General features: G+C 33.0%; 1 protein-coding gene across 3 annotated transcripts; it reads right to left on the reverse strand.

Moving 5' to 3' along the window:
• LOC133312533 (uncharacterized) lies at positions 1–3652 on the reverse strand. 3 transcript variants are annotated; one of them, XM_061513748.1, is made up of 7 exons: positions 3093–3652; positions 2583–2970; positions 1827–1862; positions 1517–1679; positions 1184–1404; positions 479–557; positions 1–343 (listed from the first exon to the last, which is right to left on the reverse strand). In XM_061513748.1, exons 1-7 carry the CDS (start codon positions 3572–3574, stop codon positions 204–206), a joined length of 1509 nt encoding a protein of 502 aa, XP_061369732.1. In that variant the 5' UTR covers positions 3575–3652; the 3' UTR covers positions 1–203. The 3 variants fall into 3 exon arrangements, with proteins under 3 accessions (XP_061369732.1, XP_061369733.1, XP_061369734.1); XM_061513749.1 differs by lacking the exon at positions 1827–1862; XM_061513750.1 differs by lacking the exon at positions 479–557.
• Between the last annotated feature and the right edge of the window lie 10481 nt (positions 3653–14133).

A 14133-nucleotide genomic window follows, 5' to 3' on the forward strand; every position in this document is an offset into this window, starting at 1 on the left:
TGAAATCAAAATAAACATTTATTAAAGAAAAAATGTTTCTTATTTCACTCTCACAAAAAGGTAGAACTCATATCTTTACATTTTTTTATCAACTTTTTTTTCTCATGATCTATTTTTTCTTTCACTTAAAATGACACAACTTTACTTTTCTCGTTTACTTAATTATGTTTATTCTATACATTTTATTATTTTTAATACAATATTTACTTAGGTGGGACCACCTCGACGTTTCGCAGCTTTCGCTTCATATGCTTCTTCAGATGCGATATCAGCTCCTTCTCGTTCATTGTTCCCTTCACAGTCACCAAGCCCTTCTCTAAGTCAAGGTTCTCCATATGAACACCTGCATGCGCAACACCACCAATATCCTTAATTAGCCACTCAACCTCCACTTAATTAATTAATTAAAATAATCAATTTAAAAAAAAATTAAAATTAAGCGATTTGTGTCTTTGGTGTAAGGTCAACTCTCTCACACCTTCAAACTTCTGGATTATGCTTCGAATCTCTGTAACGCAACCGTCACAGTGCAACTTGATCTTCAAAACCACCGTGTGCTGAACCAAATTAACCAGTTAATAAATTAATTAAGGTAATTAAATTAAGAGCTTTATTAATCACGTATAATATAATAAGAGATAAGCTCTCATGTGTGTGGAACCATTCACAATAGAAAAAAAAAAAAATACAAAAATTATTATGTGTTGGAAAAAAAAAATACTCCTCTATTACATAAAATATATTTCCCTTAAATTAAACGGTCGAAGATGAACAAGAGAAAAATAAAAAAGATTAATCATTATAAATATGGGTTTTATAATTCTCATGTTGAATGTTAATTGAAATATTATATTGTAGAGATAAAAAGTATGTGGGACCTATGTGTTAGAAAAAATTATATATAGAACCCATGTCAGCACGGAAATCAAAAGGTGTGTAGGAAAATTTTAATTCTCATGTTGAATGTTAATTATAAAACCCTATAAATATAAAAGGAGGATATTTTGACTACCAAAAATTTTCACTACCACCTTACTACCTATCTAATCACCATTAGATTAACATTTTCTCTCTCTTCAAAAACTTTTTAACCTTCTCTCTATAATCCAACGGTGGTTTGATAGGTAGTAAGGTGATAATGGACACTTTTGGAAGTCAAAATATCCCCCACGTAAATATATACCTCTTTAGGCTTATTTTCTTCGTCATCGGGTTTCTTTTCATCGGACTTCTTCTCCGGCGGTTTTTCGGCGGCGGCGGAGGCATCTTGCTTGGGCTGAGGGGAGACAATCTCAACGTTCTTCTTGGTTATGTCGGCCAGCTTATCTCGTAGTTTGTTGGAGTCCATTTTACTAGTAACTGTTAGTTCGTTAGCCCACCGGTCTGCTTCAACGATTTTCACACCTGCATATCCCCAATTTCAGTTTTCTTTTTCTTTTTCTTTTTTCTCAATTTCAAATCTCAAAATATCTATGTGAATCAATTGATGACTCTTCAATTTCTGATTGATAATTACTTTCGGAATAGAAATAGCAAAAGGTTTTATTGATCTTCTCGAGGCATCCCTCGCAAGTACAGTTCATCTTGTAAACGACAGGGACAGGTACGTCGTCTTTCTTGGCTCCTCCATCGTCAGCCTCTTTCTCCGTTTCATTCTTCGGCTCCTCCTCCTCCTCTTTCTGCCATACAACATAAACGACACAAAAATTAAAGAAACGCGTTAGTTGACCGTTAAGACCGAAAAAAATATATTAAATTCCAGGATTCTGGAATATGCTAGTAGTTCTGATTGAGAATAAGGGGAACAAATGAAAATTAAAACTAACCTCTACCATTTGGTTTTTGCCTAATTTGGTGTTTGCCTGATAAGATATGATAAAAAGGAAAAAACTGTGTCATTTTGAACGACATATCTTATATTCTTTTAATCTCACAAAAAAAAAATTATATTTTAAAAAAAATAAATCTATTACTTTTTCTATGATTTTTCTCTTTTTCTAATTTAAAAATGAAACAATGTAATATCCTTATAAATAATTCACATTTTTCCCATGATAAAAATACTATTGTGGTGCTGTGATAGATACGATGAGATTTTGCTCGTTTATTTGAAGAATGGAAATATAGAGTGTGGAGTGAGTAGTGAGTGACGATGGGTTGGTTGGGTCAGAGGGGTTGCGTCATGGTGTGATGTGGTATGAATGATTGATGTTTGGGACCATGGGAGGGGAGAAGTATATATTAATTTATTATTATTATTATTACTATTTGTTTTACAGATACAATAAAAATACTATTTGTGATTAGGATATTTGTGGAGAGTGAATCTTCACGTTTGAAAAAGTGATCATGTGCTCATATTATTTGATCATAATCACTCATTGATAATGAAATAAGAGAAAAAAAAATGTATAATTTTTAAATGAATAATTGCGATCAAATAACATGATCATACGACTTTTTTTCATACGAGAGAATCCATTTCCATACTTGTGATCTTTCAGTTTGTCTTTTTCTTTCATTATGTGTTAAAAAGAAAATAAAAAAAGGTTTTTAGGGTTTCGCCGCCGAGCAGGACTTACTGTAATCGATACTTGGGGTACAGGATCTGCCAAGGCATCATCGATATTGGCACCAGGATTGAGAAGGGAATAAAAAACAACCGCTCCAACAAATAACAACAAGTATAAATGTGTTAGGCTGCCACAGAAGAAACATAGGAGATCAATAACATAAACGAAGATCTTCCACAGGATCCACTTTCTAATCAGGCAGTACAACGAGGAGCTCAAACCCAAACCCAAACCCAAATAGACAAATCCAACTAGGAGTGAATCAACAGTTACAAATCTCCATATCCTTGGCCGCATCAAGATTTTGTGAAGTGAGATTAATCTTGTTGCAAAGCTATTAATCTTGTGGGAGACCACTTCAACAATCTCCTCAATGAACTCAGATTCACACTTATTCCTGCCCCAATTATTGAGTGAAAATCATACTATGAATGATTCATATTAACTAACATTAAAAACCAAATCATAAGACAAATGATGAAAATTAAAGAAACAAAACATGGGAAGATAAAACAGTACCCTATTTTGAGAGTAAAGCCACACAAGTCAGCTGCTTCACGCAGAGCCATTTTCCATTTATGCAACCTCTCCATGTCATCCTTAAACCTCTCCTCATGCTTAGTCAATGCCTCACCATAAGTACCTTTATGCTTTCGCACATCAGAGGGATCAACATCATAGAAAACTGGCAAAACCAACCTACCCTTTTCCTTGATGGAGCGAAAGATATGGACAAGTTCCTCCAAACAAAATGAAGAAAAAGCATATTTCTTAGAGAACACAATGATGGCAATTCTGGATTTTTTAATTGCCTTCTTAAGTGCTGGTGTGATTTTCTCTCCTTTTTTAAGCTCTTTATCATCCTTGAAGGTGCGAATTCCCCGGTTACAAAGAGCTTTGTAGAGATGGCCAGTGAAACCATAACGAGTGTCTTCGCCTCTGAAACTCAGAAACACATCGTATTTAAAGGAAGAGGACGATAATGATTCTCGCCTTGCCATGATTGCTCACTTTCACTCAAATAAAATCGACACAACTACTCGCAAATACAGAAGTGCGAAAACACAGTATTTTGTAAACAAAACAGAACGCGGAGGTGAATTCTTTGCCCTTCCAGATGTTTCTTTTTTTAACTTTTTTATTTTATTTTTAAGTATAAAATAAAATAATAAAAAAGTGGACGGTGTGTATATTTGTAACTTTACTCAGGTTTCAACACAAATTTATTAAAGTAAGATTTAGTAAAAATAATAAGAAAAGGACTTATATAGTATATACGACGATTCCATGCTGTGTTTGGATTTATTTATTTTTAAGTTAAAAAATACTTATAAGTCTAATAAAAAAATACTTATAAGATAAAGTCCAAGAAAAGAGTTAAAAGAAAAGTTAGAAGTTGTTTGGTGATTATTTAAAAAATTTAGTTTATGTAATCCAAAAGCACTTATTTTAAGAAAAAAATTTCTCTCTATATTTTTTTATTTTAATAAAAAACACACAATTCAAGAAAAGTTAAAAAGAGTTAAAAAAAATTCTCTTAGGAGCTTTTAACTTTTAGTTTTTTCCTTTGTTAGAAAAAAGAAAATTTTTCATTATAAGAGTTTTTCTGAAGACCTGTTTAACTTAATTTTTATGTATAAGTAGCTTCTAATTTTTTTTTAAAAAAAAATCCAAACATCTATTTATACACGTGAATGCGGAAGATGACTGATAATTGACTGAAGCAAAGAGAAAACTTGCCTGAAAGTTAATCAAATTCTAGCATCTTAACTTCCTGAAATTGTGATAAAATTGGCTTTTCCACTTTAGTCGCATATTTTTTTAATAAATAATATTTGGTTAATATATTTGATAAAAATAATATCAATGTAATACAGTCAAAAAAGGCTGCTTGACCATATGAAACCCATCCTTCCCTGTGGCAATCTCGAATGATAACCATGGGACTAGTCTTGTCCATTATGCATGCGCTACCCACCTCTAATTTCTCATAGTTAATGGTGAATAATCTTGTAAGATAAGGTATGCATACAACTAATATTAATGGTAGTTTAAGACTTGGGGGTTAAGGCTAGAGAAAGGTGTGAGCAAGTGGGAGTTTCAAAGAAGTTGTCATGGGCTGTGGTAGTGGGCAGGTGTACGAAACCGCGTTGCACGATATAAAGTTGACACCGTGAAATGACCTGATAGTAGGAGTGTCAAAAAAACTGATTCACTTGTACTGCTTTTGACCCGACTTTGACCTGACTCATAAATACTTATATTTTTTGAACTGGTTTAAATACTGACCCACTTTTATTTGGGACAGTTTTAGACCCGACTTGTTTTAATTTTGACTCATTGACTCAAAACTTGACACATACTTATTATGAGAAAAAAAAAGAAAATTACAATTACATTAAAAGAAAAGTTTTAACGAAAAACAATTACGTCAAATTTTTTTACGAAAATTATTTACATAAAAAAATTTCGCAAAATTTTTTGACGAAAAATATTTTCATCAAAATTTGTGACTAAAAATATTTCTGTAAAAAAATTTGACGGTATATTTTTTGTGTCAAATTTTTTTACGGAATCTAAATTTCGTCAAAATATTTCACAAAAAAATATATTCATCAAAAATTTCAACGAAACACATTTCCATCGAAATTATTTGATGGAAAAAAATTTCATCCAAATTCTTTACAGATTTTGAATTTCGGTGAAAGTTTTCGACGAACATTTTCATTAAACTTTTTGACAAAAAAAAATTGCGTCAAAATTTTTAGCGAAACACATTTCTATCGAAAATTTTCGACTAAATATTTTGTCAATTTTTTTGAAAAAATATTTCCATCAAAATTTTCAACGGAACGCATTTCTGTAAAATAATTTTGTAAAAATTTTTGAAAAAAAATATTTCGATAAAAATTTTGACAGAAAAATATTCTGTCAAAATTCTTTAGAGAATCTAAATTTCGTCGAAAGTTTTGAATGAAAAATTTCCCTCAAAACAATTTCCATCGAAAATTTGGACGAAACACATTTCCATCAAAAAAATTTGACGGAAAAAAGATTCACCAAAATCCTTTACAGATTTCAAATTTCGGCAAAAGTTTTCGATGGAAAAAGTTTCTTTAAACTTTTTGACAACAAAAAAATTTCGTCGAAATTTTTAACGAAACAAATTTTCATTGAAAATTTTCAACTAAATATTTTCATCAAGTTTTTTCATAAAAAATATTTCCATCAAAAATTTCTACGGAACACATTTCTGTAAAAAAAAACTTTCGATAAAAAATTATGACGGAAAAAATATTCTGTCAAAATTCTTTAGAGAATCTAAATTTCGTCGAAAGTTTCGAATGAAACATTTTTCTCGAAACAATTTTCGTTGAAATTTTCGTCAGAATACATTCCCATCGAAATTTTGAACGAAAAACATTCCGTCAAAATTTTTGATAGAATTTTTTTCGTTTAAAACATTTGATGGAAGAAATCATTTTCGTCCAAACTTTTGACGGAAACTAAATTTCGATAGAAAATTTAGTTTTGTAAAAATTTTCATTAGAGAAAAAATTTCGTTGCTTTTCGACAAAAAGTATTCCGACGAAAAAAAAATTTTGTGACGAAATTCTCGTCATTTGCAATGTAGAAATTTCGACGAAATTTTGTCAGGAAACCAAGTCAAAAATGGGTCAGGTCATATTTGACTCACTTCAGGAACCAAGTCAGACCCACTTCAGAAACCAAGTCAGGTCAGATCCGATCCAGTTCTGAACTAGTTCAACAAAATCCAAACCAAGTCAGACCTGACTTGGATCAAATTAAAGCGGGTCGGGTCAAAATACCTGACCTATAAAAACCAAGTTAGGTCGAGTCGGACAAAAACCTGACCCACGCACAGCCCTGCCTGATAGAGAACACTTTAGTAATTCTTTTAAAGAAAAGGTGTATGTCATTTTAAAGGATGTAAAATTATATCATTTTAAGTGAGAAAAAAAAATAGATAAAGTGGGAGATAGTGGTGGATAAAAAAAATAAAGATGTGAGTTCTACCTCTTTATGAGAGTAAAAGAATATAAATTATATCATTTAAAAGAATAAATATTTTCCCCTTCTTTTAATCAAAGATTTTTTTACGTAGTAATGTTTCTATGGAACAAGACTTCTGTATCTCTCTTTAATTCGGTTAATATGATTAACACTTTTATACTTTTCTTTCATTTTTCTCCCCTACTTAAGCAAGTATCTTGCAGCTATCCAGACCGCAAACTGGGATTTGGGACTTTAGATATGAAATAAAAACGACAATGTTCCCTTATATTTCAAGGGGACATGAGAGCATTTAAATCCGAAAGATAGGTTAATATGCCTTCAGCATATTACGTTTTAAAGGTCAAAATAAGTAAAGATTTAATTTCAATTGATTCAAAAAGGTATATAATTATGATAAAGATTGCAAATTCATTCTCAAGCTTAACCTCATTAAAAATCTTATATTTTGTAGGAAAATTTACACTAAAAAGAGATCAAATTACAAGAGTGAAAGAAGGAAAGCTTATACCTAGTCATGCTCCTAGCACCAGACTGGCGCTGACAGTGCCAAAATGCAATAAAGCTTCTGTTTCATGGCACCAGAACCGCCAAGTCTGTGCTACTAGCGCTAATGACACTAAAAAGTCACTGTTTCCCCGCGCTAGATGATGCTTCCCGGCAAGTATACCGATCGCACAAGTAATAAAGTGGTAAATAATGTTCGTCTCCACAGGGATTGTGATCTCATATTAATTAATATTCCTTTAAAAAAATGGATGAGTTCAAATGGTTTTGACAAATATTGTCAATTGGTTTGAATATGAGGACTAAAAATAAAGACTTGTTTTTGTGATTTTTCTGTGATGAAGAATGAGATTGTAAACAACAATGAGAAGAGATTTGTAAATATGAGAAGAGTATTGTAGCTAGGAAACACTCACCATATGATCCCCGCTTATTACTTTGGATTGATTTAAAAACACTTATTTATATAAAAACTCAGATAAATATCATCTAAAATAATTAGTTAAATTCCAATCCCTTGGTAATTTAACCATTTAACTTCAGTTGGAATCCTAATCCCTTAGTAACCCCTCATGAGAATTAAGCAATGAATACGATAATTAAAACATCCACAATTAACATACATCTATTCCTAGCATGCATACTAATTGTTATCTTACCCCCTTTCAAGATGACAACCTCAATATTCCTATCTAGGATTCTAACCCTCAGACTATTATCAACTATTAGAGTGATCAATTCTAATAAAGAAAATAGGAATTACGCACAGAGTAATGATAACGAAATTTATATAAACGGGAGAAAATAAACCAATCATTCGTAACAAGGGTTCACATAGGGTTTTTGACCCTAACTACAATAAAAAAGTAAACTAGCCAAACATAATCATGGCTAAAAATCCAATATTCATAAAAAAACATAAAGTAAAAGAGAAGAAGAAGAAGATCAAGAATTTCTCTCCAGAGCTCTCCTTCTGACGCACGACGGTCTCCTTAGGTCCAGAATACCTAATTCTGTGCTGAGCCTCTTTTTTATAATCTTCTTTTTCATCTTCCAAAATAGCCCTCTTGAAAACACGGGCTGTGATTTCCGCAAATTGGCACTCTCAGCGCCAGTTCCACGCCAAGAGCATGGTTGCCTCTGAATCATCACGCCATCAGCGTGAAATCCACGCTATGAGCGTGGGAGAGAGGATGGTTTCACGCCATCAGCGTGAACTCCACGCTATGAGCGTGGGAGTTTCTGGTTCTTCACGCCATCAGCGTGAAATCCACGCTATGAGCGTGGATCTTCATTTTGGCAAGTCTCCATTTGGCTCCAGTTTTGTTTGCTTTCCTACAAAATCAGCATAAAGTCAGTTGAACAATACTGGATTTGGAATTTCAGCAAAGCAACAATAATCGTTGCCTTTTTACTCAGGATTAGCCAATAATCTTCTTCTTTTTGGCTTGACTTTACCCATATGTTGAAGGCATATCAAATCATTCCCAGATTTAAACGTTGTTGTCCCCAGCAATGTACAAAACTCAATCCAGGACATATTCAATTAATCCAACATAACAATCCATAGACACTCTCAGACACAATATTCCATGCATGCCTGATCCAATATCATAAACTCCTAACAATGTCATCAGCTACTTAAAGATACAAGTCTACATTGATTACCCCTCACACAGATAAATAAAGTCCACTCAACACTCAGTGTTTAAGGGTATCATGAGCACTTAATCAACCACAGCTATAACACTACCATAGGCTTGATCATATTCTCAAAAATTCTTAAAAATGAAGAATCAAACACATGCATCAATTGATCAAAAGGACTTCACAGGTTGTAACTTGGCCGGGTTAAAGGGTAGGAATATATGGACGGTAGCTCAAACAACAAAGAGATTGAAAAACTGATGTTATTTCACTTTAACACATTCAACTCAATGGTTTTGCTCCACTAACATTCCCACAGAATTTCGGGAATTAATTCCTTCCAAACACATTTTATGCACATTCACCCTTTTTTTCTTTTTCTTGCTTTTTTTTTTTTTTTTTAAGGGCACAGATGAAATTTACATCCCCTAATATGGAAAAACCACACTTGCCAGAGGCACATCAGTAACAATTGTGAACTATTCAATATTTTGTGAACAATTCAGAGAGAAAATTGAAAATTTAGAATAAAAGGTTAAAATTTGAGAAAATTATTTAAAAAGTTATTGCAGTAAAGGACGCCAACACCTTTTTGATCCCCACCTTGTAAAATTAATTAATGTTTACAGTTAATTACCCAATTGATCAAATAATTCACCATCTATTAATTAATTAGTTAAGCCCTAATCTCTTAGTGATCTTAACTTTATTAACCCTATTAGAATCCTAATCCCTTAGAAATCTTTTTTCAAGTTAATCCTTCATCCCAGTGAATTTTCCACGTTTGCAGTTCATGTAGCTTATCCCTAGTGCGTACATGAACTGTTATTTTACCCTTTGTCAGGAACTAGAATCCCAATATTCCTATTGAAAACCCTAACCCTCGCAATCCTAATAGAGTGACCAATTCTAAAAGAATTATAGATGAAGAACAGGATAAAATAAATGCAATTGAAATAATTAAATATAAAAATTAACCAAACTACAAGGGGTTCACATCAAGAGTTGTGACCCTTACCACAATAATAAAAACTAGCCAGACATGGTCATGTCTGACAATTCAAAATATTCAAAAGAATTCATAAAACAAAATAATAATCAGAATTGAGAAGAGAAATCTTGAATCTTCATTCACCGAAAGCTTGCTCCGATTCCTGTTGCTCGCAATTTCTCCCGTGCAAAAGTTATCCTTCTTTTGAGGACTGAGTCTCTATTCATAGAGTCTTTGACCTTGTGTAGAATCTTGATCTAATCTTTGTCGCAATCTCAGTGCAATCTTGTCTCTGATTTAAAAAGGATTTAATGATGATTGGTCCGCACCTCCCACGCCACTAGCGTGGTTCCCACGCTGTGAGCGTGGGAGTTTTGATAAGAATCCTAGAGCTCCACGCAACTAGCGTGGTTCCCACGCTGCAAGCGTGGACTGCTTGAAAGTTTGGCGCTACTAACGTCAGTGCCACGCTAGTAGCGTGGTAGCTTCTGCCTGTTTTTGATCTCTGGCGCTACTAGCGTGAATCCCACGCTAGTAGCGTGGTAGTCTCTGTATGAAAAGCTTCCTTCATGCTGTGAGCGTCATTCCCACGCTCTTAGCGTGGGCCTTCAGTTTAGCCTTTTCCTTTTTAGCTCCAGTTTTTCCTATGAAATCAACACAAAATCAGTTGTACAATCTCTGATTGAGATTTTAACAAATCAACAGTCATTATTGCCTTTTTTGCTTAGGATTTTATCAATATTCTTTCTCTTTTTGGCTTAGATTTCCCTATATGTTGAATGCATATCACAGGGCAAGTGAACCAGTTTTTTTGCACACCCTTAGTTGAAAGTATATTTATTTATTCTGCCACAATTCACACAAGTGGAACAAATTGTACAGGAAAGGAACAAAATTTACAAACGATGACAACATACTTGTTTCATATTTTAAAAGACGATGAAAGAGTATGTTAAGGATAGCAAATTCTATCTTAGTTATCGCAGCTAAAGATTAGTATCTGATGTGGCTTCAAATGCTATACTGGTCAAATCCGAAACAGGTTCTTTATAAACTTTCCATGCAGTGGTGGAGTCAGTCTCAAAATTTAAATTTTATCAAAAAATTTGGCATATTAAATTATTAAAATATTTATTTTAATTACACAAATTTATCAGAAAAAAAAATAATATTAATTCTAACATAGTTATCTAAATTATGTACTAAATAATATCACATAAAATTAAAAATTCAAATGAACAATTATCATTGATTATATATCAAATCAAATATATAAAATGCACAAACTTTTTTTGTAAACATTTCAAACATAAGAATTTCACTTTCCTCCCACAACATAATAAGTAATGAACCAAACATTGTCCTAAGGATATGAAAACACATAAATATAATAATTATATGGGAAAACATTTTCTCATGTTACATGACAATTCTCATGTTGTGACCCTTCAATTTGCGTGCAAATCTTTTCTTTTCTTTTTCTTTTTTTAATAAATGTGGGACCCACCACTAGTTGAGTCACAATATGAGAATTGAATTCTCATGCAACATGAGAAAATCAAATCCCTAATTATATATATAATAAGCATTGTCCTTCGTCTCGTCTTTCAATATCTTTATTTCTTAAATTTTCAATATTTTCTCGTTAGAGAACATCGGCCTTGTTTGCAACGGAATTAGGTTTTTGACTATTCTTTGTGTGTCTAATAACCCGAAATACAATAGTTTAATGGACCTTCATATTTCATAACTATAGACGTATTATTCATTTGGTTTCATGATTGTTACTTTCAAAGGTTAAGTGTGTATTCTTTTGAAGGACACTAATTGTGTTCTTTTAGTTTTAACACTATATTTTATCGATAAGACATAGTTATAACATAAAAAGTTATTTTTATAAAAAGTTATTTTTTTTTCTCTCTCTACACGTCAGTTGAAGTGACTGAGGAAAAAGAAAAAAAATTTCTTCATATTATAGCTATGTGTTACCAGTAAGATATAATGTCAAAAACTAAAAGGACACGAGGTTTTGTCCTTTAAAATGACAAACTCTTTTCCCTACTTTTAAGGGGGTTTATTTGGTTTAGTTGAGGTCAAATTTTGAAATAGGTCAACTAATCATTTTTGTGATTAAGTTTAGAAGCCTTTCTTTTTTAAAATAATAGGAAAAAGAATAAATAGCATAACTAATTAGAATAAAGCGACAAAAACAAATATACAAGATAAAAAATAACCATATTGTACGCTCTTTATTATTTGTTTACATTTAGATAATTTGTTGTTACTTTGTATTGAGCATTTGATTTTCTATTCATGTGGTGTCAAATTATAATTTTAACCTTGATTAATGTCAAGGCACCTGCTGCTGCGGAGGTGGCTACGCCACTGTTTCCATGATAGTCCCACTCCCACATTTGAAACTATGTCTGCATGATGAGACGAGATAACATCCCATGATCTATGGAGAAGAACAGAACTTGTCACAAAAAGTTCAAGTTCCATTCCACTGCTAAATCTGCAACATCAATGACACAAAATTCAACACAACTAACAATATAAGAATCAGTAGTTCATGTTATTTTCTATTATGGTTTTTCACGTATAAAGAAGTGTTTATTGTTTCTCATGTTTTGCGTATTCATCTCCTATGTATACATAAACGTGTGAGTCCATGTTTTCTGTTTCTCTCTCTTCTCCTCACATGAGTCTATATGGGTCCTATATACTTTATGTGTATGTAGGAGATAAAATTTATCTCGTACTATTAACCCCATACACCAAAATCAAACAGAAAAAAAAAAAGAGAAGAGGAGGAATATTTCACTTATCACATACAATTGAGATTGCCTCATGGTGTGAATAGACAGAACAAGTAACTTTGAAGTAGAAGGCTGTGATGCAGTGTATTGTTCACAAATGATAAAAATGAAGTTTGAGGAAGAGAAATGCTATTGCGGTTATTAATAGTGAGTGATGAGTAACACTGTCATAAGCATAAGAAACTCATTGGAAAAGAAGAGGAAATGGTTGAAGCCATGCAAAGAAAGTAACATGGTTAGTCAACACGCGTCAACCCTTTTTTTTTCATAGCAATATAAAAAGGTTGATAACCAAATAAATTTTATTTTATTTTTTAGATCTTGGACAAAAAAGTATTATCAAGAACAATTTTGGTATAGTGTTTTAGTAAGTCAAATTATTTATTTATTTATTGAAAAAAGAGATTCTGAGGCGAAAGTAGGACGAATAAATTTTTGTTGGCTCATTGAAGGTCGATTGCATATGAGTTATAGCATTAAAATATAGTTAAAGTGATACACAAAGATAAATCAGTGTAGATAACAGGTTAATAATTAAGTGGTATAAACTATAAAATGACTTCTCCTTTAAAAAGTGATCAGACCAAATACACTATGGACGGGCCAATATGTACTGAGCCCAATCACACACGGTTGAGTAGTCTGCATTGAGTAGTCTGCGTAGTTCTTCGGTCTAGGCTTGGAGTTACGTAGTGGATCGTGCCTTGCCTTTGTCCTTTACGTTGGCGTGTTAACACCAAATAGGGTACCTGTGAGAAAACACTCTGATGCTTAAGTCAGTATCAGAGACAGATGTTTTATGTTGTTAATGTAAAGGATGATCGTACCTTGGTGGTATATCGTTTGCTTATATAGTAGCTGCAATGCCGCCTTAGTTAAGGCGGCTTGGCTTCTGAGTGGCCAGGCTTGGGCTGCAGGTTAGTCAGGGGACCTGAGTAGCCTTATTTGCTATAGTGTCTAGTGGCAGAGTCGTGGCGAGCTGGAGCTGTCCGTTATTTATTGGAGTCAAGGCGCGGTGGGGTTGCCTTGGGCCTTAAGTTTACTTCCTAAAGGGGATTTCATACGCGATGTGGGCATCGCGTCTGGTCTGTCGCGATGAGGGCATCGCATATTGCGCGCTGTACTCGTCCCTTGCTTTTTGCTCTGGGACCTTAATGGGTTTGGGCTTCCTTATGTGTCGTTGGGCCCTGATTGAGCCTATATTTTATCGAGATCAAAAAGTTTTAAGAAAAAATAAAATCTTATATAGTAGAATTCTCATTAAGTGAAGATGGTGCGAAACTGCCATGGTAACGCGTTGAAGATTGCAGAATAATACCAAGTAAACCATCGTATGAAATACGCCTTTGTGGGGCTAGTTATGATGACTTGTATAGAGGAGTCATCCATCAATAAACTAAGATGGAGAGTCACTTTATTCATTTTTAATCAATTGGGCACTTTTTTTTTTATACAGGAATTGAACACATAATTTAAAATAATTTTTCCAAATCTTTTATTAGACCAATTTTAGTGGTTTTTTCCCACAGTGATTTTTAGTGTCTGTTTCGATTTTTTTTAT

This window comes from Gastrolobium bilobum, unplaced genomic scaffold, assembly GCF_033153095.1.
Source record: "Gastrolobium bilobum isolate Gb01-03AN ecotype WA unplaced genomic scaffold, APGP_CSIRO_Gbil_v1 utg20371, whole genome shotgun sequence".
Lineage (NCBI taxonomy): Eukaryota > Viridiplantae > Streptophyta > Magnoliopsida > Fabales > Fabaceae > Gastrolobium > Gastrolobium bilobum.

What these genes read in the sequence shown, in the direction of transcription:
- LOC133312533 (XM_061513748.1), bottom strand. Translation starts at nt 3,574, where the DNA reads ATGGCAAGGCGAGAATCATTATCGTCCTCTTCCTTTAAATACGATGTG. An exon ending in GCAAAAACCAAATGGTAGAG is followed by an intron (nt 1,680 to 1,826) that starts GTTAGTTTTAAT and finishes GTTGTATGGCAG; the next exon opens with AAAGAGGAGGAGGAGGAGCC. An exon ending in AAGAAAATAAGCCTAAAGAG is followed by an intron (nt 558 to 1,183) that starts GTATATATTTAC and finishes AATTTGGTTCAG; the next exon opens with CACACGGTGGTTTTGAAGAT.